The sequence below is a fragment of the Eulemur rufifrons genome, chromosome 16 (genome assembly GCF_041146395.1).
Source record: "Eulemur rufifrons isolate Redbay chromosome 16, OSU_ERuf_1, whole genome shotgun sequence".
NCBI classification, from domain to species: Eukaryota; Metazoa; Chordata; class Mammalia; order Primates; family Lemuridae; genus Eulemur; species Eulemur rufifrons.
In genome coordinates, this window is record NC_090998.1 from 33,018,271 (window position 1) to 33,045,226 (window position 26,956).

The following is a 26,956-nucleotide window of genomic DNA, read 5'->3' on the forward strand; positions in this document are numbered from 1 at the left end:
TATTGGTGGATAGTTAGGTCTTGCCATTTGGCATACATAGTAGGCATATGCAGGGACATTCAAAACCCATGGTAGACTCTCTCCCAAAAGAAGCAATAGAGAGAATAGCTGCTGAACAAAATGCTTTGATAAAATTCAACACTAAGTAGTTATAAAAACTGATAGCCACCTGGGAATGGAAGAGAATTTCTTTGACCTAATAAATGGACATTTACCGTACTGAATTATTTGCTTTAAAATCAGAACAAAGCAATGACATCTGCTGTCACTGCTTCCACTCAGAATGGTAATGAGGATCTCAGCCCCCACAGTAAGACAAGAAAAATAAAGATGTAGGGTTTGAATGAAAAAACAAAACTATTAAAAGGTGATATAATTATCTATGCAGAAAATCTAAGAAAGTCTACAGACTGTTAGAACTATTAGGAAATAGCAAGGTTCAATGTAGTAAAATCAACTGTCAGCATAAATTGGAAAATTTCATTTAAATATACTATAGCAAAAGGAAATATACTATAGGAATAAATCTATCACAAGTGTGTGAGACCTATATAAGGAAATTTTTTACACATCATTTCTAGAGGACATAAAAGAAGATCTGAATAAAAAGAGCAACATAGGATATCCTTGGCTAGGAAGAGTCAGTATCATAAAGATGTCAGTTCTCTTCAAATTAAGGTGTAAATTTAATATGGTTTAATATAGTAAAAAAATACATGATTTTTTTTGCAAGGAAGTCGACAAGCTGATTCTAAAATTAATATGAAAGAGTGAAGGGCTAAATGACAAAAGTAATCTTGAAAAAGATGTGAAGATTGAGTCTTGGATAACATATATCCAAAATTATAAAGCTGTAGCAATGTATTAATAGAATCAATAGAATCCCAGATCTGACACCAGTATCATCAGTATATTTTTTCACACCTCTGAATATAGTTATTCTTCTGACCCTATGGGTCTTCCTTCTTGCTCTCTCCAGCATCTTTTTTTTTTTTTTTTTTGCAGCTTACCACCACTGGCTGCTACGGGGCCACCTTGCTTTTACACCGTCTTCCACAGACCTATTAGTGGCAGTGGAATTTGATGTTTATAATTTAGCTAATTTTGTCACTTTTCTTTCTTTTTTTTTTTTTCTTGCTATGTTGCCCAGGCTGGTCTTGAACTCCTCGCTTCAAATGATCCTCCCACTGTGGCCTCCCAAAATGCTAGGGTTATAGGTGTGAGCCACCTCATCTGGCTATTTTTTACTTTGTTTTATGTATCTCATAGTGTATTAAATCGAACATTAAATATTTTGTAAATCTAGTATACATGTATTAGTGGTTCATATTTAAATATGTTTTACTAATGGGAGTGTGGAATCATTGGAAGCAAGTGGATTAAATAACAGCTAACAGAAGAAAAGAGACTATAAGAAGTTTTCTATCCCCTCTGCTCTGAAAGTTATCATGTTCATATTTAATACAGCCACATGCCTGAAAATTTATCTACATTTTAAGTGTGTTGTAACCTGCTCATCTTGGTTCTGTACTTACACAATAATTATATCTATTTGTTCAAAACATACTTGTAGATGAAATTCAGAATATATTAGGATTTATTTCATTTTGTATTAAAGGAAAATGCCATATTTTACCAAGGATTATTGATATAGACAGAATGGGGTTGTTTTTAACAGAGTCATTTGTTTCCCCTGTGGTTTGAGATCTTATGATAAACCTTAGGATGGAAGTGATGTAAAAGTTTTATATAATGTTTAAAAATATGGAAAAAAAGTGTCAGCAAGTAGCTAGTATACTTTATTTTTAAATGCCAGGGTATTTTTCTATATTCATATGTGGAAATTTTTGATTAAGTAGTTCAGTGTTTTCATACTTACTGAATTTTTAAAAATAGAGATTTTATTTTTAATTTTATTAAAGCAATTTTTATTTTCTTAGGCAATATACTATTTGATAGAGAATAATGCTATAAAATGTCATCTTTGGTTCAGTGGTACAAATGTTTATTGAGCGTGTAGGGCACTGTGCTTAAATCACTAGCTTACCATCTAGTGAGTAAAACAAATGCACAGGTAGATAACATAATAGGATATGTGCTAAAGTTGTATAAAGTGCTATAGGAAGACAAAGAAGTCCCTATCCTAGGGTTCTAGAAAAAGTTTGCTGTAGGAGTTGGTAATATGAACAGAACTTGAAGGAAAAAGCAAAGTACGTGTTAACCAGAAGAGTAGAGTAATGGGGAGCATATTTCTGCAAAGAGAAGAGCATAAGCACAGCTGTATAAAGCATAATCTGTAGAGGTATTAACAGATGATGTATGAGCCAGGGAGTTGTGGGTTAAATTATAACTAAAAAGTCTGGGTTTTATTCCATTAGCAATGGGAGCTATTGAGAAATATTGACTTGGTAGGGAGAGGGGGGTTAAGATAACCCAGTCAGAGTGTAGTTTATTTTGTCTTCAGTGTAGAAGGATGACTTTTAAAGATGGCAGTAGAGGCTGGGTGTGATGGATCACGCCTGTAATCACAGCACTTTGGGAGGCTGAGGTGGGAGGATTGCTTGAGGCCAGGAGTTTGAGACCACCCTGAGCAACATAGTGAGAGCTTGTCTCTACAAATAATAATAATAATGTAAAAAAGATGGTACTGAAGATAGAGCAAGAAATTATGAATATCTGAATTGGAGAAGGGGAGTTGGTATGGGAAAAAAAGGTTAAATTTGATAAATGCTTAGGAAGTAAAACATTAGCAAGATGTAATGGTTGGATGGAAAGAAGGAAGAGAGAAATAATCTGTATTTTTGGTTTTGTTTACTGTGTATGTAATAACAACATTATCTAAGATTGGCAATATAGGAGGAATGGTTTCAAGAGAGGATCTTTATTCAAAAGTGAGATTATCCAAGGAGAAGATACAGTTAGACAAGAGCAATGAACTAAATTCAGAACCCTGGGCTACACCTTTATGGAAGTGGTAGAAGACTTTTTTTTAACAGTATTAAGGGTCACCAGTGTCTAATGCAACTGAGTATTATAGTAATAAAAAGATTAAAATATATCTTGGGTTTGGTTGTATAAGAATAACCAAGATGACCAGGGTAGATTCAAAATGGATGGACAACTTGTTAAAAAATATTTGAGAAGGAAATTGGAGAATCTTGCTAGCAGGAGAAGGACGCTAGCTAAAGGGAATTATTTTTGTTCACTTTTTTTAGATTATCAGAGACTTGAGCATATTTATAAGTGGAAAGAAAAGAGAGAGGTTAAAAATACAAGGCAGAAAAGAGATAAGTGAAGAAGCCAGATCAAAGTTGGAACCAGGGTGAAGACCACTGATTGGAGGGGTAACTTTTAACAGGGAGAAATCATATACCAAGAAAAGAAAGATGAAATTAGGGATGAGTGCAGATGAAGATAAATTGAGGGATAGGGGATCCAGGCTGGCAGTTGAGGCAGTTCATGCCTGATGACTGTTAACCTTTTTCACTTGGTTTATCAGTGTTCATAACTAATTAAAAGTAGAGTTTGCAGTCTGGTATAGGGTAAAAATCTGGGACTCTGGAATGAGGAGCCTATTATATAACAGGAGCTTGTCTAATATGGAGGTTTTCAACCCTGGCTGTACTCCGAATTAAGTGGAAGCCGTTTTTTTTTTTTTAGCTAATGCATGGACCTCACACTTGGAGATCCGGTTCAATTGGTCTTGGGTAGAGCCTGGGTATCAGTATTTTTAAAAAATGCATCATTTGAATCTGGTATGAATCTGATGTGATGAGGCCAGCCATTGACCGTGAAGGGTTTGGTGCTAGGTTAGAGGACTTTGGGAGAATTATCAAGATAAATAACATAGTTGCCAAGGTAAATGGGAGATTGAGCTCATCAGTGATAAGTACAAATATTACTGAGTGGAATTGAAGGCACAGGGAAAGTTAGAGATCATGAAGCTGTAGTTGGACCAATCTGTAGCCTTGGGTAATTTCTCTCTAGGAAATGGCAATCCAGTTCTATCAGTGAAGATTTTGGAAGGAATGCAGGTTTTGAGTTGGCTCAGATGATATGTCAGAATTGCAAGGGTAGAAAGTTGTTGATATTCATAGAGTGGTTCAAATACTATAATTTAGGTTGAAAGGGCAATGAGTGAGGCCAGGATGAGATTAAAGGATTGCTAGAAAATATAGGAGACTAAAGCCATCCATGAGTAGAGGCAGAGTTATTGTAGAAGTGAGAAAACTGAAGTGTAAGACATTGTGATTAGAATGTGATATTGGAATAAAAATTTGGCTAAAGATCACCTCTGGGTAATGAATGGCAAGGTTTAGGATTTAAGTGGCTGAAGTGTTGGGAAAAGATAGGAAGTGCTCAAGGAATTGTGAACCTACAATGTGGCACAGATTATCCATGTGCATTTTGAAAGTCACTCATGATAGTAGGATTTGGGGTGGGATGTGTGGTAACAGTATAGACTATATCATTGTGTTAACGTCTTTAGGGAATGTGAGGAGTTTGCAGGGGGTTGGTAATATGGGTAATGTGTACAGTAGGATGGCGTGAACTTTAATAAGGAACATATTGGGCCTTTTCTCCCTTTACCTAGGGGATGGAGGTTTTAGAAAATAATCCTATGCCCCATATACCTCAGGACCTTGAAGTGGGGTCATCAATGTGCACTTAATGCTCAAGAGCTTGAGGGAAGGTAGTATTTGTATTCCAATGCCAGGTTTTGCTTAAAGGAAGAAGTTGGAGGGATTGGTTCATGAAGAGGCTGAGAATGTAAAAGCTTTTACAAGATCAATTTAAATTACATAAGTATATACAAATACGAATATTACACATAAAATACATGTAATATTTACAGGTAAATGGTTAACATATTTGTTTATTTGTAGTGATAATGCTCCTATCAGTGTAAATAACTTGTATACCTACAGTAGCCAGGTAGAGAACATAAACAAATGCCAGATTGGAGCTGCTGGTACTTGGCACCACAACCTTTGCTATTTGGGTATGTAAGCCCATTATGGCCTGCTTCATAAGAAGTCAGAAATCCAGATTTTTAAAATGTGAAATCTCTTGGTTTTTCAGTGTTCATAACTAATTAAAAGCAGAGTTTGCGATCTGGTATAGGGTAAAAATCTGGAGCTCTAGAATGAAGAGCCTGTAATAGCCAACAACAGCAGCTTGTTTAACATGGTGGTTCTCAACCCTGGCTATACTATAATTTTGTGGAAGGCTTTTTTTTTTTTTTTTTTTTTTTTCTTTTCCCAGCTAATGCATGGACCTCACACTTGAAGATCTCATTCAGTTGGTCTTGGGTAGAGCCTGGGTATCAGTATTTTTAAAAAATGCATCATTTGAGTCTGATGTGAAGCTAGACTTGAGAACCACTGGTCTAGTAAATAGTATGAAGTGACAAAAGTCCTAAGCCACAGGATCATGTTAATAATGACTTTTCTTGGCCACTTCTCTCATTTATTATAACTTTATATCCATGGCAGCAACTATTCCCTTTGCTTATGTTTCTAAAACTTGTGTCCATAAGAATCACTTAGAAGCTTGCCACAAATGAAGATTTTTATAAGAAAAAACAACAAAATAATGAAGATTTTGGGGCTTTATCTCAAGAGATTCTGATTCAGTAAGTGGAGTCTTGAAATCTGTAATTTTAACAAGCCCCCTGGATGATCATCATGCATAGGGTCTGGAGACTGAAGTTTGGGAAACACTGACCTGTACTGTCTGCTAATGACTGAAAATCGCTATCTTTGGCTTTGGCTTTGGCTTCTCTGAACTCTAGATCTGTATATCCACCTTCCTAATGGACACCTTCATCTGGGAATTCCAAATTTTTCATTGAAATGAAATATATCCTGCTTACAAAGACTGTTGCCTACACTCCATGCTTGTTAGGCACATAAACTACATTTCCTAGCCTTCCTTGCATGTAGGTGTGGTCACATGACCAGTTTATCTCCAGTGGAACATGAGTAGGAGTTTTGCTTTCACATGCATTCTTCCACTCACATTTACCCCTTTCTGTGTTGCAGGGTAGGCCTCAGAATAGAATGTCAAACATGTGACCTTGAAAGCCACATGTTGAAGTAGCAGAGGCAGTAATCACCCTAGGTCCATGGATGATTGCATGGAGCAGTCTCTCCCCTTCCTGGAATGCCTGGCCTAGACTTTTTTGAGGTCATTAGATAAATTTCTTTTGTATTTGAGTCAATACATTTTTTTGGTATTTTTGTTATAGCAATTTAGGCATATCTTCTTCAAGAGCAGGTACTGTTTTAGGTGTTAGAAATTGAACTAACACAGATAAAATTTCTACTCTTAACATATTCTATTTGAGGGAGCTCTTAGTATGTAACTAGAATACTTTTAACTGTAAAGATGATTTTGTGGCAACAGCTCTGGACTTGGTTACTAAACTTCTAATCTCAACTTAAGCTGCAAGACAGTTGTTTGGTTTTTGGATAAGATGGAATAAAGGTATGTGGAAAATCTCTTAGCTTAAGTCACAGTTCCCCTGGTTTTTGGTTCCACATTTATAGATATTGGCAGGTTAGACTCCACTTACGCTTAAGTTGCCTTACTCTAGTTATCAAGCTCCTTTCTCAAAATAATTCTTGAAGTCTTAATTCCTTTTTGAAGCTCCTGTTGACAAGAATAAAAGTAGCCAATATTTTGTGTGGAATATTTTGCATGTTTAGATGTGTGAAGGAAAGAAAAATGAGGTCCTGAATAAATAGTAACAGGCTTTCTCCCCCTTTTCCCCTTCCCTTATATTCTTTCCTCTTTATTGAATTTTACTCTTAACCAGTGAACATCTGCTGAAACTGAGGGTTCTATCACAGCTTATCTGGTTTGACTGGTGTAAGGGACTGGAGTTACCTTGGGGATATGTATTAGTGGGAGAATCTGAGCCTCAAAAATCTGCTTTTGAAACCAGCACCCAAGGTAATTTTAGTACAGATTGTCCAAGGACCACATTTTGAGAGACAATGCCTTATAGGACGTTAGGTCTTTCCATCTTCCTTTCTCCAGATGACTCTGCCTTTGTTATATGCCAGGCATTATAGCTGAAATGTTTGTGATATAGCCAAAGACACTGTCCTTACTCTCAAGCTGTGTACATTTTGATAATAAAAAGCATCAGTTTAGTCAATATGTGTATTTTTTGAAGCTTCATAATAAGCATTATTGTTGTATCGTTATTTATATTTCTTCAAAGGCTCTTTTTAATTTGCCTTATAATTCATCGTACTGAATCTATTATATATGTTGATATCATTTTCAACATAGCTGGAAACCTGTAGATTGAAGGCTTTTGATACAAATTTTCTTTGCATGATAGGTAGAACTTTGTCTTACTTGCAGTGGAAAGTTTTTACCTGGTAATTTATGGAATAGCATTGAAAATGTGCCCAAGTCTCCAGCGTACTCTTGCTCTATTTAGCATATTCAGGGTCATGGTTAAAACAAACAAAAAAAGATTCTTTCTTAAAATCAAGATGATACTTGGACAAAGAAGATTATACTTGTTGATACTGAATGAATTTTACAGTAATGAGTGTGGGAACTAACAATGTTTTTGAAAAAATAGTGTGAATGAAGTGAATTTTAAGTACTCAGCAATTTATATGTGGCTTTGTTTTAATTTGTTTAGTTCTTCAAGGAAACGGTTATGTATTTAAAAATATTTAGCTTAAATTTATTTTACTTATGATTTTAAGTACATAGTTTTTTTTTGTTAAAAATGGAGTTTTACAACTGAAATAATTTTAAAGAATCTTAAATAATTGTCAGGAAAACAGAAACCTCTGAGTATTTGAAACAGAGGGTTAGGATCATTAGCAATCCATGGGATTGCTAAACCTTTAGGGATTGGTCATGTGAAGCCAGGCTAGGCTGTCTCTGGTTCACTCTGCTCTTATCGTATAGCTTTTTTGGGTTTTAACCCTCCTTCCTTGGCAAGATCTGTACTCTATTTTTATATCCTAAGCCTATGAAGTCATCAAAATCATTTCTCAGCTTTTCATATTCTCAGCTGCTGCTTCTGAAATTGGCAGATATAGAAAGGGAAAAGCCAAAAAGACAGGCCCAACTCTCTGGGCTTCTACTTCTGCATATTGGTTCCATAGTTCTTTCCTGCATTCTAAAGTCTCATATAAAGCTAAGTAAACTCTTAGCTCTCTGATGACTTTAAATAGATTGCTAAAAACATTTTTTTATCCAGTTTTTCTAGATTTTTTCAGCAGGAAGACTAGAATTATTTAGTTCCTTGTTTTGGAAGTAGAAGTATTTCTTGAATGTAATAGTAGTGTTTTGTTGAAGTAGTGAAAATGGAGGTGAACCTTGAAGTAATGGTATCTTTGACTTGAACTCTATGAAATACAAATATTTACAAATAATATATCAAAAGTTTTACTAGTAGAAAAATGTCTATTAAATATGTAGTATATAATTAAAATCATGGGTGAGTACACAGAAATACAAGCAGTTTACCCATTGGCAATAGAAGACTTTACATTTTTCTATTAATAATTATTTTGTATTTACTTATTCATTAGTCATTTGATAGCATTTGGTTGTACAGATGTAGTAGTGGGCACCAAAGATTTAAGAAAACTATGGGAGAAGGAAAATCTTTAAAACTTACCTTTTACTATAAAGAATTGTTTTAAAAATATCTTTTATATTTTTATCTATTCATTGACTTTTTCTGCAGATTGGGTAAAGAGAATCATAGTATGTTCAATTTGGAAATGATTTAAAGGTTAAGAATTGCTGTGTTAAGGCATAGCATTTTTCTGAATAAGGAAAAAATAAAAAATAGCAAAATATAAGTTGGATGATTTTTTGGTTTAGACATATTGGAAGATTGGCCTTTGCTGAGAAAATATCCTAAGATGGAGGAGTCTAATCATGTTGCAGTGATTTTTTAGTGATCCTCTGGGAAGATGGCCTGACTATGTCGGTAGCTGATGTTGACAAGGCTGACTTCTCTTGAATCTGGCAAGAGGTGCTGTGCTATGGTTTTCAGACAATAGTTCATTGTATAATTTGCTTTTCGTTAAAAATAAATATTAGAAATGAAAATCCTTTTCTCATATATAAAAGTTCTCTTCACTTAAAAAATTCCTTCCAGTTCATGTTAAATGATAGTCATATTTTTATATATCACATTTCTTTAGAGGAAAATAAACACCTTTTTTCTTTTTTTTTGTACTCTAAGTGATATAAAAAACACCTTTTTAATAAACATTATTAGAGTATAAAACATATATAAGGCACACGAATTAAGGTACAGCTCACTGAATTTTAAGTATAACCACAATCTACGTTAAGAAATATATTATTATAATACTTGCATCCCAGAAGCTTCCCTCATGCCCCTACTCAATTACTTTCTTCTTCCTCTCCATAATCATTATTCCGACCAAAGCAATCTTAATAGTTAATGTAAAAAATTAAAATTATTGTGACTTTTAGAAAAATTTTTTTGTCAAAACATTAAATTTACTATCAATTAGAAATGTATAGGGAATGGAAAAAATGGTAGAAACTGTTCATTTAGTACAGTGTAATTTAAAACATTAGAAATACTGAGAAAGTTTTATTTCTTTGAAAAAAAAATTAAGAGTAGTCTGAACAGCGCATGCCTTCTTTTCATCATATAAGTTAAGATACAGAGTGAGCGTCTTATTTATGCCCTGGTGAATTGTCATACTCCATTCTAAGTGTGGATCAGTTTCTAACATTTTATTTTTTGTGTTTTCATTGTCACAAAATATTATAGCTGTAAGCGTTCCTTTAATTTGAAAGTTTTTTGCTGGTGTCACTTCCTCTGGGACATATTCATCCTTTTTGTCACAATCATTTTTGCCGTTTATGTCAATAAGTTTGTCTTCCGTAAGCTCCTCTAGCTGTACATCTGGAGTCTCTTGAAGGGCAGCAGCATGAACATTCCCACAGTCAGCTATTTCTTCTTTAACTCCATTTACATTTAACCTGTATTTCACTTCTAGCATTATGTTTTATTTCTTGGTTGTATGTTCATCTTTATTGGTCAGTTCCTTTTTGATTATTCATTTTTGTAAAATGTCACATGGGTTTATCACTAGGAGACAAGGAGGCACCAAAAACCACATTTTGCTGTCTGTTCAAACTGAAAAACAGATGCACAGTGACCAGTCATCAGTAGACTTTGAAATATGTGTTGTGATTGATCATTGATCATGATGTACACGTATTATTCATGTAATGATTTGTGGACTGAAGAACTAGCAGTGAAATTTGTACTTTATGCATTTACTCATGACTAAGATACTCATAGTAAGTGAAACTTGAACCATCTTGTAGGGGGTTAGTGTTATAATATTTAATTAAACTGTGGTAACTGAAATCTGTGTAACAGAACTGGGCAAAGCGAGGGCTGCTTGTGAATGGAATTGTACATTATATACTCTTTTCCATCTGGTTTCTTTTAAGCTTAGTATTGTGAGAGTCCTCAAAATCGCATGTAGGAGCAATTCCTTCACTTTCAGTGTTATTTTCCATTATATGAATTTTAAAAATCTGTTCTACGCTTGTTTTCTGTTTTTGGCAACCTGTTTGGTGCATGTTTTTACACATGGAAATACTTCTTTTGGATAGATCTAGGAGTGGAATTGCTTGGCCATAGATTATGTATATCTTCAACTTTAGCAGTTAATGACAGACTGTTTACCTAGGCACTTATAGTCCCATCAGCAAAGTATGTAAATTCCAGTTGCTTCATATCCTTGTTAACACTTGGTATTGTCAGTGTTGTCAGTGTTTCTTTACTTCTTGTTTTTTTTTGTTTTTTTTTTTTTGAGACATGGTTTTACTGTCACCCTGGAGGGTGGCGTGGAGTACATTGGCGTGATCATAGCTCTCTGCAACCTCGAGCTCCTGGGCTCAAATGATCCTCCTGCCTCAGCCCCTTGAGTAACTGGGACTATAGGTGCATGCCACCTTGCCTGGCTAATTTTCTTTTTTTAGAGACAGGCTCACTGTGTTGCCCAGGCTGCTCTCAAACTCCTGGCCTATCAAGCGATCCTCCTGCCTCAGCTTCCCGAGTAGCTAGAATTACAGGCATGTGCCACCAGGCTTGGTTGCATCCTTCAATATAGTTGTTAATAGTTACTTTGGAAGGGTCTTTCAGTACTTAGGAGCCTAATTCACAGAGAGCTTTAACATGCCCTAACTTGCCCTTTTCCTTCCTCTGCTGGGTGATGTGTCTGTTAAGCCCTATACTTAAGACTAGTGTTATAGTTGAAACTTTGATGCCATATAATTCTGTAAACTGCAAGAAGCCCTCTGACTCATCATTATATCCTTTTCACTAACATACGATGTCTTCACAGAGCAGTTGAATGATGATTGTAAACAATAGATCACTACCTCCATCAAACTCTAGTGACATCCCATCATACTCCTGCTACATTATCTGGCCTATGCCTACCTCTCTAATCTCATTCTCTTCCACCTTCCCTCTTAATCTGCTCTAGCCACACTGGGCTGAAACATACATCTTATTTTTGCAAAAGTCTTTACAGTTGTGTCCTTTCTGCCTGAAATGTCCTTTATCACGTTCTTGCTTTGGTTCTGTCCCTTCCGTCACATCTCTGGTTGTATATCACCTCCTCAGGTAGGTCGTTTCTGACTGTCCTATCTAAAATAACCTTCACATCTCCCTTTCTTTATAATACTTGTCACTCTGAAATGTTTTATTAATATGTTGTCTTCCCTACTAGAATGTAAGTTTCATGAGGGCAAGGACTTAGTCTTCCAGTATCTTTTGGAACCCTTCTTCATAGTATTCAAAATAGAGTGAATTTTGAATTTTCTATCTTTCTTTTTATTCCTTTTCTATAACTGGAACCTGACTTCCCAGGGACGAAATTACTTTTCTCCCAACTCACTTGTCTCCTAATTCCTTGATTCTTGAGATGAGTTCTGGGCATATTTCTTACTCCTTGTTACTTTTTCCAAACTGCTGTTCCAATGTCATCTTTGAACTTCCCCATCTATACCACCTTGTTCCTGTCTTTGTATTGTCTGATAAATTCTCAGGACTCCATTCCTTCTTCCCTTGTGATTGTAATTTCTGGCTCGTAGTCTTCTCTATCCCATCTGCCTGTCTATCCTGATTGATATTATTTTTAACCTTAGTTATTTCTTGTATTTTCCAGCTCTATCTTTAGTTATCTGCAGGCATGATCAGATCCTGTAATCATCACTATGAATTGTTTTGCCTTTGTCATGGGCTCTAAATTTCTGCTTTCTGACTTGTCCACAATTCACTTATGTACAGCTCTTAAATGTTAGGTTCTCTAATTCAGTCCTTAAAGTTTTGTGTTCATAAGAATCACCTGGAAATCCTTGTTAAAGCCCTAGATCCAGAATCCTGGGTCACACCCTCAGATTCTGATTGATGCCCCTGAATTTGCATTACCATCACCTTCCTGGGTAATGATGATGCAGGTCTATACACCTACATTTCAAGGAAGGCTGCTCTGATTAGTACTTTCCCCCAAAGGACCAATTCCAAAACTTTCCACTCTGCCTGAAACCTTTATTCACGTTGTTACTTTTTTTACTCTCTATTGATGACATCTATAATTACTGAGATAAAGCCTTCCTGATGAGAGCTTGTTCGTTTTCTTTTCTTGAAATTGTTAGGTAGATAGCAAGGGATTCCGGGTCCTCTAGGGACAAAAGTGGGTGCTGTTGCCCCACCTGGGAAGTACAAGGGTGGGAGGTCACAGTCCCCTATCTTGGTCCTGCCTCAACTTAATCACGTCTGGAACAACTGCTATACCTGGGGGAGGAGGGAACACCCTATGAATCTGCCAATCAGAACTTGGCACGCCAGCTGCAAAAGAATGCAGAGGACTCTCTAGCCCACGGGCCAAGCAGCATAGGTACCATAAAGTTCAGAAAGTGACCTAGAACCCACATGACTCTGTAAGGCTCAGGTCATGCAGCTCCCAACTATCCAAAGTAGTTCCATGGTGACGTTTGAACCCATCCGGGCACCATAAAACAAGACCCAGACCATAACCAAGCTCTCTTTTTCTGCTGCGACAAGGGATCCAGTTGTCATCTGTGGTGTATGTATCTCACTTTGTAAACCTATGTCTTGCTCTTGCTCTATAATCCTATCTTGCTCCTCCTGAATGAGCTTCACCTCATGCTTGCCTTACTTTGGTGTGTCTGGTCATTCTTCCTCCATGAGCGTGCTAAGAACTGACATTTCGGACTAAACCTGACAAAAAGAAATTTTCTCTTACCCTTTCCATATTCTTCTCTTCTTTCCTTCAAGGCCATTTTCTTCTACCTAGTCCCTTTGTCTCATTTTCTCTTGTTGACTTTTGGCTCCTTCTTATCCGTTAACATTTTTGTGTCTTAGATTGTCAGTTTCCCTATTCTATAGTAAATTAGCCTTTTCCCTAAACCTTCAGTTATGAACAGATAAGCCCCTTGCCTCAAAATATTACACTGTCTCAGTTCTCTCCCGTCTTCTCTCTGTCAGCCTGTTTTGGAAGAAAAGTAATGGCTTAACTCCATCAGTAGCTATGTCTTAATTTCTTACAATCTGTTTTGGGTTCCAAAGTTTTACTAGACTCTTGGACTGACAGGTCACATGACTCCTAGGTCTTAAATGGATAGATCTCTTCCAAACTCTGCAGTATTTGATATTAATAATAATAGCTCTCCTTTCCCTTTAAAAATTTTTATGATTTTGCTTTGTAGTCACTTCTTTTTTAAGATCTCACTGTTCTGACTACTTAGTTCGTGTTGACATAATGCTTTAATCCCTCTGCTTTTTCTTAAAGTTTGAAATGCTTTTTCCACGTCTAAATATAGGCTGTCTAATATGGGAGCCACTACCCACAAGTGCCTATTGAGCACTTAAAATATGGCCTGTTCAAACTGATATTTTCTATAAGTATAAAATATGCACTGAATTTTCAGTATTTAGGATGAGAAAGATAATATAAAATATCTCACTAAATTTTTTAAAATCGATTACATGTGGATAATACTTTGGCTATATTGGGTTAAGTAAAAAAAAAATTGCTAAAATTAATTTGGCCTGTTTCTCTTTACTTTAAATATGGTTAAATTTGTGGCTTTGTTATATTTCTGTTGGACAATACTGATCTAAAACTCATATTTCCTTAAAGACCTGGATCAATTTTCCATCTACTAATATATATTTCCCTTGTGAATTACATTAATAGCTATAGTCTTCTTGATCGTTTACTCCCCACCCCCTCTCCCACTCCTCAATTAGATTGTAAGCTTCTTCAACGTCAGGGTAATTCCTCGTGGTGCCTTTCAAATTGTGGGCACTATGTATATTATGCACACACACAAATAATCTGAAAAAATGGCTTGGCTATTATTTAATATTACCACTTTATCAAAGAGGATACATAACAAAAATTGATGACTATTACGGTGCTTTTGCTTAAATTGGTGGGCAGTAGGAGGGATTGATGTGAAGGGGAGAAGAGATTACTCTGAGCTATTAACATCTGACACGTACGTTGGTATCCAGCCACCCCAGCCCCTTCTGATATTCTGAACTGCTGTGATTGTACTGCCATCTGGTGTCAGGATTAGGAAACTGTCGTTCAGCATTTTATCTTTCTTGAAAAGATAAAATGGAATCTTTCCTCTGAAAGTGGGCCTGCTCTTCTCTATCCTCTAAGCAAACTAAAAAGAGCTCATTTAATTTCAACGTAGGTAACCTTTATTCTTTCTTGGAATACTCTTTCCTTGGCTTCCATGACAATATACTCTTGTTTTTCCTTTTGGTACTTTGGCTGTTCTTGCATTCTTTTCTAACAGCCCATTTCTCTTTTCATGTTGTAGATTTTTAGTCCTGTGTCTAGGCTCTCTGTTCTTTTTGTCCTTTGTTTTCATCTATACCTATGCTTTAAGTACTGCCTATCTACAAACAAATTGATATTGATAGCCAAAACTCTCTTCTGAGCATGAGGCTAGTATCTCTAGTTACTTGCCTAGATATTACATAAACATCTTAAATTTAACATGCTCCTGTCTAAATGTGGATCTCCCACCTCCATCCTCATTTCTCAAATTTGTTTTCTCCTTTCGTTAATCTGTCGTATCAGAATTCTGGGAATCAGCTTGGCATCCCCTTTCACGATTAGTTAGTAAACATAAACCACATCCCATTGAATCTAAAAGGTGTGTTCTTGTGCATGTAAAATTTGTGACCCTCCCCTGCTCCTGCCTCATCTAAGTTACCGTTGTCCCTTGGCTGGACTAAGTAGGCTTCTAGTTAGTCTCTTTGCATCTGTTCTTGATGGCATTCAAATGTTTTGTGTGTATTTGTTTAATGTCAGCCTCTCCTACTAGCCTGAGAGTTCTGTGATGGCAGGAACTGCAGGCATTTTGTTCACCATTGGGTCCCTAGCACCTGGTGCAGTTCCTGAAACCTGTTTGTTTAATACATATATAGTCGCTCTGGCTAGCCAATGATGTTGGTATGACCCCTGTAGTTTTAGTGACTAAACTTGAATATATTAGAATTTTTTTATTTCAGTACTAGTGTTCTATACAAGTTTATTTATCATAAATGAATTTAAACTATTTTCTGCTTTTTCTCAGGGAACTGAATTGTGTCTGTAGAGGCAATACATTTTGGGTATTAATCAGCTAGCGTAGCTGTGGTGGCTCACACCTGTAATCCCAGCTATTAATACGTTATGCCAAGAGTTCAAGACAAGCCTGGGCGACACAGTGAGACCTTGTGTCAAAAACAAAACAAAACAAAACAAAAAAAGTTAGCTAGCATTCAAGTGAACTTTAGGACAATGACCTACTTATATAGTAAGGATTGCCAATCAATATGCTGAAACTGAATTTCCAAAAACTTGAAATTCCATGCCATTGTGTCTCTTGGTATTCTTCTGTGTGAAATTTGATATTCTTTAACTTTAATACAGAAGTACATTTGTTAAATTATCAATTAAAACCTTTTTGACTCTAAGAGTTCCTTTAATAGAGGTTTGTGTCTTCATTGTTTCATTTAATAATTTTGATTTACTTTGACATTTTAAAGGTAATGTTGTTTTATAAGGTTTTACTAGTAGGGCTTACATGGTGCTTTGAGTTGATGATATTGCTCCATAAAGAAATTTAAGTTATAAAAGTAGGAGTGATTCTTAAAAAGTTGGTATTTAGAGATGGGCAACTATCTATATGCTAAGGATACAAACTCAGAGAGCAAGGATTTAGTGTATACCAGGGTTTGTCAAACTTAGCATTATTAACATTTTGGACTGAGTAGTTTTTTTGTCGTTTCTGTGGTGGGGGGATGTGGGGTGTCCTGAGCATTGTAGGACTTGAGCAGCATCCCTGGCCCCACCAGTGGCACATTCTACCCTCCAGTTATAACCAAATATGCCTCTAGACTTCGCCAAATTGTCCCTTGGGGGCAAAATTGCACACCACTTGAAAACCAATAATATCTGTGCCTTTGAAGAGGCATGAAATGTCTCACTTTGGAAATCTTTGGCATTCCTAGGTGTCTTTGAGAGTATAACAATATGACCATATGTTTTTTACATTTTAGAATTTGTAGTTGCTTAGCATAAAGTGACTTTTTCACTTAGCCACTTGGTTCTATTCCAAGCTGTGAAAAAGGGTGCATTATAAATCACATTTCACTGATAGAGTTTCATTTTGTTAACTGACTTCAGCAGTTAGGTGATGGTAGAAAAAAGGAACCAAGATTGCAGAAGAAAGTATAGCTTGTAATCAGAGCTTTTGCCGTTGTGTTTGTGTATGTGTGTATGTATGGTACCAGGGTACAATCAACTTATTTTATGTTTTTTTCCAAAGGGACGTGAGAGATGGCTTTAGAAGAAAAAGCTTCTACTCCCATTATGTGAGAGACCGGTCTCCTCATAAAAGGGATAATCCGCTTTTCAGAGAATCACCTGTAGGCCGAAAGGATTCTCCACACAGCAGATCTGGCTCCAGTGTCAGTAGTAGAAGCTACTCTCCAGAAAGAAGCAAACCGTACTCTTTCCATCAGTCACAATATAGAAGTATGTATTTTTAAGGCTTTTCCTTTTTCTTTCACAACCTCCACTGATGAGAATGTATGGAGTCAGAGTGCCTTTAGGTATTGTAAGAGATATTATTTTCTTTTTAACTTTTTATTTTGAAAAATTTCAAACTTACAGAAAAGTTGTAAGATTAGTATAATGAATACCATACACACATTTTTTCAAACTATTTGAAGTTACATTCTGCATGACATTTCACCTTTAAATTCTTCAGCATGTAAAAGAGGTCTTTGTAATCATGCCTTGAAGTTATATACTCTCATATTTTCTGGTAATTCCTGTGCCAATCCAATCTCTTTATTCTTCTATCATTAGATGGTATCTGTGTATATCTGATAGTCTATTTTCCATTAAAAATATCAGTGGTCTTCTCTAAGTAATATGGTATAGCCTTATAGAATTTAGAACTAAAACCTACCTTAGATTCATTCTTTTCCAGCCTCTTTTTTTTTTTTTTTTTAAAGTTTGGAGTGCCTGGCTGTACATAGCTTTCTGTGCACTCACAGCATGTCCTCCTGTCCGATTTGTTTAGTATGCACTGGAACAAATGCATGAAGCACCAATTTTCTAGATAAAGCATTCTTATATTATCTTTCTAGACTGTAGCCTGCAGTGGTGCTCATTCACAAAACATTTCCTTGTGCCTTTTGTGTGCAAGGCACTGTGTTAGATATAAAGATGTCCCTGTCTCTAAACTAGAATATATGTATGTATATTTTCTTCCAGCCAGTAACTACCAATATGTTAATACATACATAAGATACAATTTTGATACAAGAATTATTATGTCATTAATGAAATTAACATGAAGTGAGCATGTCAAAGTAAAAGATTAATTCTTACTCTGGGGAAAGAAGAACATGTCATGAAGGAGATGACATTTGGACTCAACCTTATTTCAGATTTCCGTAATACAAGTAAAGAAGTGTCTTCTAAGTGGAAGGAATTATGAGCCAAGATACAGAAATGTTCAGGATATTTTTTTTTCTTTTCTTTGTCACTTTCTTCTCAATAACTGTCTTTTTCAAATAATTAGAGTTTTAATTTAATAGCCTTTGCCTCCTGCATAATGATAGCGATGGAAGATGACTAGGAGTCATCAGATTGTCTTCCTTTTAAGCTATTGCTAAATTCTTGTGTTTAGCAAACATTTATCAATTGTCTATTATTTGCAAAGATAGGTAGAGTGGGGCTTCCCCCCAAAATATTTTTGTGTACAGGTGTGTAAATGATCATATAGGAGGTAAGAATGTCATTTGAAGGATTTAAAACAAACACGGCCACTTACATATGCTTGATTGCTTAAGATGTGCTCAGGACAGTTCTAGGTAACTAGAAGTTTTACTGTAGAGTTTAGTGTTAACAAGTATTTTCTCTTTTGTTTTTATATCCCCCACACCTACCACCAGGAAAAAAAAAAACCTTCAAGAAGATAAACGACGTCTAGACTCTAATGAATGGTCAATGTATACAAACATATCCAAAATTAGCCAGATACCTTCTAAGAACTTATTGTGTATTGACTTAAATCTAAATCTAATAATGGTCTGATTAAAGAAGGAGAAAATATGTTTGGAAACTGATTCTGAAACCTTTTTAACAAAACATGAGTAAAATGGATTCTTATTTGGCAACTTATAGGGAAGCTATTAAAGGTAGTTATTGATGAATTAACCTTACTTTTCCATTTCCCCTCAAAAATAGAAATTTCTGGGAAGAGCATCTTCTCTCTGTTGATCTGCTTTTCAGCCTTTTAGTGGCTAAAACTCTAAAATTTTGAGATGAAATATGGATAAGCCAGAATGTAATGCTCCTGTCTTAGGGTCTCCACTTACTTTCCCCATCTTTTGAGGTCTAATACCTTTACTATCTGGAGTGATGAAAAGATAACAGATAAAATTGGGAGACTAAAATATAGGATAAATTGAATGAAACAGAGCATATTACTTTATTAATTCCTGAAGGTTTATTTTCTTTAGTCATTTAGCTTTGAAAGTAAAGTTTTTTAATCTGGAAAAAAGTTTAATCTGGGAAAACTCTGTTTACAGGTTGCCTTGGTTGATTCCTTAACTACTTGGGCTGAACTATGAAAATTTTCTATATTCCTTTCATGTTTTCGGAATAGTTACATAAGATTGTCTTGTAAAAAGTTAATGGAGAGGGCTGGGCATGCTGGCTTGTGCCTGTAATCCTAGCATTCTGGAAGGCCAAGCCAGGAAGATTGCTAGAGATCAGGAGTTCAAGACCAGCCTCAGCAAGAGCGAGACCCGTCTCTACAAAAAATAGAAAAATAAGCCAGGTGTGGTGGAGCATGCCTGTAATCTCAGCTACTCGGGAGGCTGAGGCAGAACGATGGCTTGCGTACAGAAGTTTGAGGTTGCTATGAGTTATGATGATGCCACTGCACTCTAGCTGGGGTGACAGAGTGAAACTCTGTCTCCAAGAAAAAAACAAAGTTAATGGAGAAATCTTGTTTTAAACAATAAATGGAAAAAGTAATTATTTTACGTATTTGTGATATGATTGTTTTACTTAAAAAGTCACAAATACTGATGGCACCTGACTTTTCTTCAAAAGAAGGACTGAGAAACAGGATTCTTCAATTATCAGTCCTTTAAGATACGTTAATTAGCAATGGGTTAAAATTTAGTTTCCTGATGTAAATTGAAATTCCTGACAAAGATTTTAAACGTTTTTTATAAATGTAAATAACAGGTTCAAATAATTTTCTTACGGTCTCATTTCATAATTCATTAACTTTTAATTTTTTGCTTTTTGTTCATACTGCAGAATAATTGTACCTGTTTTAGTGATCACAAGTGGTTTGGCCCTGGTAACTATTCAAAGACTAATTCTTCATAACTCTTACATGCATTTAATATCATTATGTTCTTAATTGTAAGCTGCAGAGTGATTTTACTACATTTTTAGTTCAGCGGTTTATTTCGCATTTTGTGATTACACACGTGTACATGCACACATACACTTCAGTTTCTTTGACTTACCCTTTTGGGTTAATCTAATGGAACTTTTTACTGCTTCAGACTAATTATCCTTCTGGATCAAACTATTGTTTTTATCCTGTGCTTCACTTACAGGAATTTTCTGACTTTAACTTAATTGGGCTAACCTGGACATAGTTATGAATGCAATATTATTTTTAGTTCCTTTTGTTCACATTCACATGACAGCAGTGCAGTTTGTTCCAGTTAACTTCATTTTGTTTCTCCTCGTTCATTATGATACTTTCCTAGTTAAAATTGTTTTGTTCTATATACCTTGAATATTTTTACTTGAAGTTTATTTTTATTATAATTAATCGAACTCAATATCTTCACATATGTTAACTCTGAAATATTTATTTCCTTTTTCTCCCCTCTTTGAAATGTATCCCATATTTTCCTATCTTGTACTTATGTCATTTACCTTTTGTTTAGGATAATAACATTAAAAGTGATGCAAGAAATCACTAAGTTCAATTTCACACACCCATTCTTTGTTAAAGTAGTTGTGATAAATTTGCTAAATTACAATCCAGTTCTTGCACCTTTAGATAGGTCAATCTTTATAAAAGGAATTAAAATCTTTTCCAGTAACATCTTCTTAATACTAGTTATTTATCTTGGAGCCAAGATATTTCTTCCTTTTATGTTGTAACCTTTTATGTATAGGAGTACCATCGTATCCTTCGTGATTTTTTTTCCAGGTTTAAATATATTTGGTTTCTTTTGCTGTTCCTTATATTTGTCATGGTTTCCAGAACTTTTGTTTTCCTAATTTTCCTTCTGTTCTTGTTAAGTTGTAACACCAGAAAAGAACTTTTATTTTGATAGCCACATTTCATTAGTGGCGCTTACTGAGATTGTAGGCAACTAAAACCTAAGCTATTTTCACATACGGTACTTTTAAATGAAATGCCCCTCAGGCTGTATTTTTTTTCAGGTGCAATTTTGTGTGTAATTAATGCATTAAGAAAAATCTATATAGAAATGCTAAATTTCATCTAATGAACTTTGGCTTATTATTCCATTCTATGGAGATCTTAAAATCTCATTTAATAATCCTATATGTTAGCACCTGATAAGAATAGTTTGTTTATCTGCCAATTGAGTATGCTTTATGTGTTTTGTATTAATCATTAATAATTATGCAGAGTTTCATAAGGACAAATCTAGAAACCTCTGGAGATTTCTAGAAACCTCTCTAGAGGTTTCTGTGTTGCTTGTTGTTAATCAACAATTGTGGTCTTCTACCTTTACTGTTAGCTTTCTTAATTTCCACTTGATGATGTCATGGAAGACCTTGTCAGTTGCTTCCTTGAAACAATTTAAGTTATAAAGCATTTCCTCTGTCAAAACAGTGACGTAAAGATTGCCTTGCTTTGTTTTTGTAAATCCATTGTAGCTCCTAGGGTTGATTATGTAAGTACTTATGAACTACCTCTTTGTTAATTGATTTTAACAGTGATGTTCGTGTATTTATTAGACTGTGTAACATTTTGGTTGAATTTTAAAAATATCTCTTGCTATATGTTAGTGAAGAAATAAAATATCATTACTATGGAAGATTTGCAAGTTTATTATTATTAAACTTGCCTGTCTAGTTTTCTATTGCTCTAACTTTGGGCCTAACCCCTCCTTGTTTTCTTAATATCAGCAGCCACTATTAAGAATAGATGGTATTTTAAAGGAAGACTATTCATCAATGTTTAATTCTTTTTTTTTTAGGTCAATTTGTTTATGTTTATCGATTACTTAATTAGAATCAAAGCATTTGCCTTACAAAGTATAGAGTAACCTTATATACTGAAATAACACAATACCAAAAGTGCAAATTATATAATGGAACTACCTCATTAGATTTTAATGTTATAAATTTAAAAATGTAGGGTTGTATGTGTAAACAAAAAACTATACTCATTAAAAATAATTAGAATATTTAAAAGGTTTCACTTCCCCCCCTTTTTAATTTCAGAATATCATGGGGGTACAAACATATTGGTTACATATAATGCCTTTGCCTCGCCCAAGCCAAGACTACAAGCATGCCCTTCCCCCCATACAGTGCGCTCTGCATCCATGAGTTGTGAGTTTACCCACTCCCACCACCTGAGCCCACCTGACTGGCACCAAATGAATATTACTACCATTGAGCCACCTTAGTGTTTAATTCTTTTTAAAAATACATCTTCTAAGATAACTGAAAGTATATAAGAATTAAAAGTGCTGTTTTGAGACAGGTACATTTGGAAGATAGAGTCCATTATTGAACTTTAGTATAATAGGAAAAGACATATGTCTTTAGACCTGTTGGCTGTAAATAAATTTTGAAGTTCACAAGGATTTTAGGATTATAGGTGAAATTCTCATGGAATTTTGAAGTTTAATTCTGCCTTTAGAGAGAAGGCTTTTCTGTGCAGGTTTGAAGTGGTAATGGGAATACAGAAATAAGACTTGACCATCAGATAATAAATATTAGGCATAAGAAGAGAGGATAAAACCATTCTCTTAGCAGCTAAATCCCAATAGTGTTTCTTGGTTTGAAAGCCCCTATAGTGTGTTTAATACTCTTACAATCTGTTATTCAACAAAAATATATAGAACATAAATGGTTTGCCAAGCAAGACAAATCTAGTCTCTGCTCTCTGAGTTTATGATTTAGTGAGAGAGACAAGTAATTAAATAGGGATAAACATTTAGATGATATCTGAAGGATAAGCAGAAGTTGGTGGAAGGATGCCAGTGGAGAAGGATTATTGGAATGAGCTATGTCTTGTGGAGTCCCTGAAGTATAATTTACTATTTTCCTGAAAGCTCCTGGGCTATTAACTGATCTAGGCTATTAATGTGCTGTTGAATTAATTTCTATAAATATTATTCTTGTTTGAGAATCCATTGTTTACTCACAAGAGCGCTTTGGCTGTGAGTTTCTTGGCTGAATCATGAGAGTACAGCTATAGCTTTTCTGGCATCTTAATGATGGAGGTTCTAAAACAATCATTAATGCTATTGGTGTAGGAATTTTATACTATCCCTGTTTGAGAACTTAGTTCTGTCAGTAGCACATGTTCATAATGAGTGCAGATGATGTAATGTTTTACTTACATGTTTATAAGTGAGCCCATGTGGTTTTAGCTTAGGTATTAAGGGAGAATTCTACTTAGAAGTACACTTCTAAGTATTCAGTCAACTGGTCTTTACTTCAACTTGTTGCACCTCTGACCTCCTAAAGATGGATCTTGGGGGAAGCAGAGGTGGTGCAAAGCTTTCTCCACCCACCTACCAGTTTATTTTCTCTGTCACTTTTTGATGCCTTTTTCTCTCCATTTTCTGTTTGTATCTTCTTGAATAAACCAGATCTCTGAGAAATCATGTTCTTCCTAACCAAAAACCCCAAATTCCTTTAGCTTCATCATGATCCAGAAAAACAAATCATTTTATCAGCATGTATGTAGCCATACCTTCATCTGTTCATATCTTAATGTCTCTTTTCCAATCATCAGCTGTTAAAGAACTGATGAATGTACCTGTGTTATAAAGTTTGTTTCTTGGTAGGACTTTCATTCATAAGTACCTGTGTGTCCCTATTTGCCAAGCACTGTGCCAAGAATCCAATAGATTGCCCCTAACTTGATCATCTCTAATGATAATTTCTGTTTTTTCCCTGCAGGGTTCTTTGTTCCTATATGGCTTATGAATAGTAAATAGTACTTGACAGGGTTAGGTTTATCAATGCTTTCAGCAAGTAAACACATCGGGAAGAAAGTATATTTCTGAAAGATCATATCAGATTTGCATTTGGCTATGATATTCAAGGAGCCACCAAATACTGTGAAACTCTTGCAGAACTTCATGACTGTTTTTGGTACATTAAACTGCTTTTCCAGCTTTTGATTTCATCTCAGTGAGGAAAAGTTTGTATCTGGCATTTGGAACCAGTATTTAAAATTCCTTTTCATTTCTTTCTTCCAAAATTATTCTTTCACTCACCAATATGTGGACATGGATTTTAATTTCTATACTGCCACTTCAGAAATTTTTTTTCCTATTTCCTTTCCTCCATTGTGATTTGGAACTTATTTTCCTTAGCAAGTCACAGCAAAAGCAGGAATGTTTTGAGCCTTTTTACCTTGCTCTCAACCAAGGAGTCATTGTCTGCTTGCTAAGATCATGTGTGAGATGAATTTGAGGTAATGGCTAAATAGCTAAGGAAGTAGCATCCTCTCAAAATGTAGAACAGTGAGTGAAAGAGGCAGATTTTAGAGACATTTATATTCATAGTGTTAGTTGGAGCCAAGTAAAAATAGCAAAGCAAAAAGGACTGAGGTTAGGAGGAACACTCAATATTTAATAAATAATAACCAACAGAAAAGAAAGAGAAAAAATATAGTTAGGAAGATGTAGGGGTACAAACACAGACAAATGGCAAATGTTAAAATCTTGTTTATAAATCACTAAAATGCTATGGTAAAGGACAAGAAGAATGAGACCGTTAATATGAGCAGATCAGTAAAAACTTTGGGATGAAGCAATTAAACACGATGGTGGTGTTTCCACTATCTCTTGTTACTAAAAATACCTCAAAACTTAGTGAATTAAAAGAATAACTAATTTGTTCATGATTCTGCAATTCACTGGGTGGTTTTTACTGGTCTGTTAGAAGATTATTAAATAGTTCAGGCCTACTTAAGGCAACATGGATGGGAATCTATAATTAAATGAGGTAATTCTTACAGTTTCTCTGAAATTTGGAACCAAAATCAATGAACACACCCCTAAGTGTGTTGGTGAACTAATTCTTCAGGGTAAAAAAGACCTATTTGTAGCAATTGCTGATATTGGTGGAGTCAAAACTGCCAATCATGATTGATGTCAGGCTACCGGTGTGGAGTAACTGAATGCAAATTTTAGAAGAGACGGATGCCTGTAGTCTACTCTGACTATCTAATGAGTTGGCCCTAAGGCTCTCATGCATTACTGTAAAACATCACTGTTCTTATTATTTGACTTGATTTGAGAAAGAATTTGAGGCAGCTTAACAAAATAAACACTTAATAAAATAGGATTAAATAAATGAAGAATTTTATGTAAAAGGGAAATAAGAATAGGAAAAAATGTAAGAATAAAGTTAGTAGTGCATGAAATAAATGCCTTTCGTAAGACTCTGAACAGTTGCTGTAGGCGAACTAAGGGTTTGGCCAAAGCAAAGCAAAAACAACAATAATAGTGATCACAGTGTGCCTCACATAAAACAAATTACTTGGGAGAAACAAAACTTGCCCGATACCAGAGAGACCAGTGAATAATGAGAAAAGGATACTGCATCCTCAACATTATTACAGTGTTTATGTAATTAATTAATTATTTATTTATGAATGACAGAGTCTCACTCTTTCACCCTGTATTAGGAGTTTGCAGGTAAGGAAGCTTAACAAAATATTTCAAGATTCTAAATATGGGATAATTAGAGGTTCAACCAAGACAGTAGCTGTGGATTTGTTTCTAAAGAAAATTCATATATGAGACAGTATGTATAAAGAGAATCAGCAGGATTTAGTAGTAGACTCCTTGGTGAGACCAAGTCAGAATGCCTATTTGAAAACTTTTCCAGTATCCTTTGTGATTTCTAGCGGTGATTCATCTTTCACTCTTGATCGTGTGTGTGTGTTTGTGTGTGTGTGTGTGTGTGTGTGAGAGAGAGAGAGAGAGAGAGCGCCTTTAACAGTCCTGTGAATGTCAACTTTATGGAGAGAATTAGACTAGGTACTTGCTATGACGAGTAAGGCATGATCTTTGTCTTCAATTTTCAATGTCTTACCTTAATAGGAACCTTTTCTCATTCCTTTCTGCCCATGCTGTCCTTGACTGGGCTTATCTTAAACTTCTAATCAGCTTCTTCCTGTTCTGTTATTTATTCCTCTTCATTGGTGTTTGCTCAGGCAGCCCAACTTGATAGCAGGGTAGGAAAGGTTTTAGGGTCACCAGTAAATGCTGAGGAGTTCCTGTTCTCATCACTCCTACTCCTGGGTTCTTCTCTTACTCCTCTTGGGCACAGAGGTGCTCGTGTTAATTCCTCCCTGCCTGCCTTTCCCTAGAGTCCATGCGTGCTGGTGCCTCCTACAAATGGCAGAATAAAAGAAAGCCAGAAACAGGTGAGTTTTGAGCTAGATTCTGATTTGGGATTATGAAGGGGTGGGAGACTTGAATTGATTGAGATTATGGAAATGGGAAAAGTACATAACTGTCCCATTAGTCTATTGTCAGAACCAGAGTTGAACAGGTAGTAGGATTTGGGGGATACGTGGATTACTTGTCTGGGCTAGCCATTCCTGGTCGGAAATAGCCCACCTCATAGGAGGCTGAGATCTGTAGAATACAGAGGCCATTGGCAATAGGACCGGCCAACAGTAGGATCAAGCAATTTCTATTTACCTTTCCTGTGCTGTTTTTGCTGTCATCTGTATCATCTTTTTCTTTGTCCTTTGCCTCTTGCCTGCCTTTCCCATTCACGCAACAGATATATATGAATATATGCGGATATATAAACCTCCTGCCCTATCCTTCAGTGTTCCTTTGCTTCTGCACATGAAATTGGTTACTTAAATTAGCCTTTGAGCAGCTATAATCAGGAAAGGTCCTAAGACTACACTTAGGGACTATAGTTGGCATAGCTGCAGTACAGATGTCCTGTTTGTAAAGGAAATGCCAAGCAAAAGATTAACAGCTGCTTGTGACAGATTTTTTTGTGTGTGTGTGTGTGTCTAGATCATGGGTGCTAGAATTGAGCCTACCTTTAATTAGCATAGTGTTCTGTGCTGT

General features: G+C 35.5%; 1 protein-coding gene across 7 annotated transcripts in view; it reads left to right on the plus strand.

Annotated features, from left to right (window-relative positions):
• The window catches only part of PPHLN1 (periphilin 1), a 182,086-nt gene that overhangs the window by 97,272 nt on the left and 57,858 nt on the right, over window positions 1-26,956 (plus strand). For 4 of the 7 annotated variants that reach the window (XM_069489844.1, XM_069489849.1, XM_069489843.1 and 1 more), the window contains 2 exons: window positions 16,909-17,117; window positions 26,233-26,289. In XM_069489844.1, coding sequence (XP_069345945.1) covers window positions 16,909-17,117; window positions 26,233-26,289 — 266 coding nt within the window. The remainder of the gene's footprint in view (window positions 1-16,908; window positions 17,118-26,232; window positions 26,290-26,956) is intronic. The other 3 variants (XM_069489850.1, XM_069489845.1, XM_069489848.1) reach the window with 1 other exon arrangement.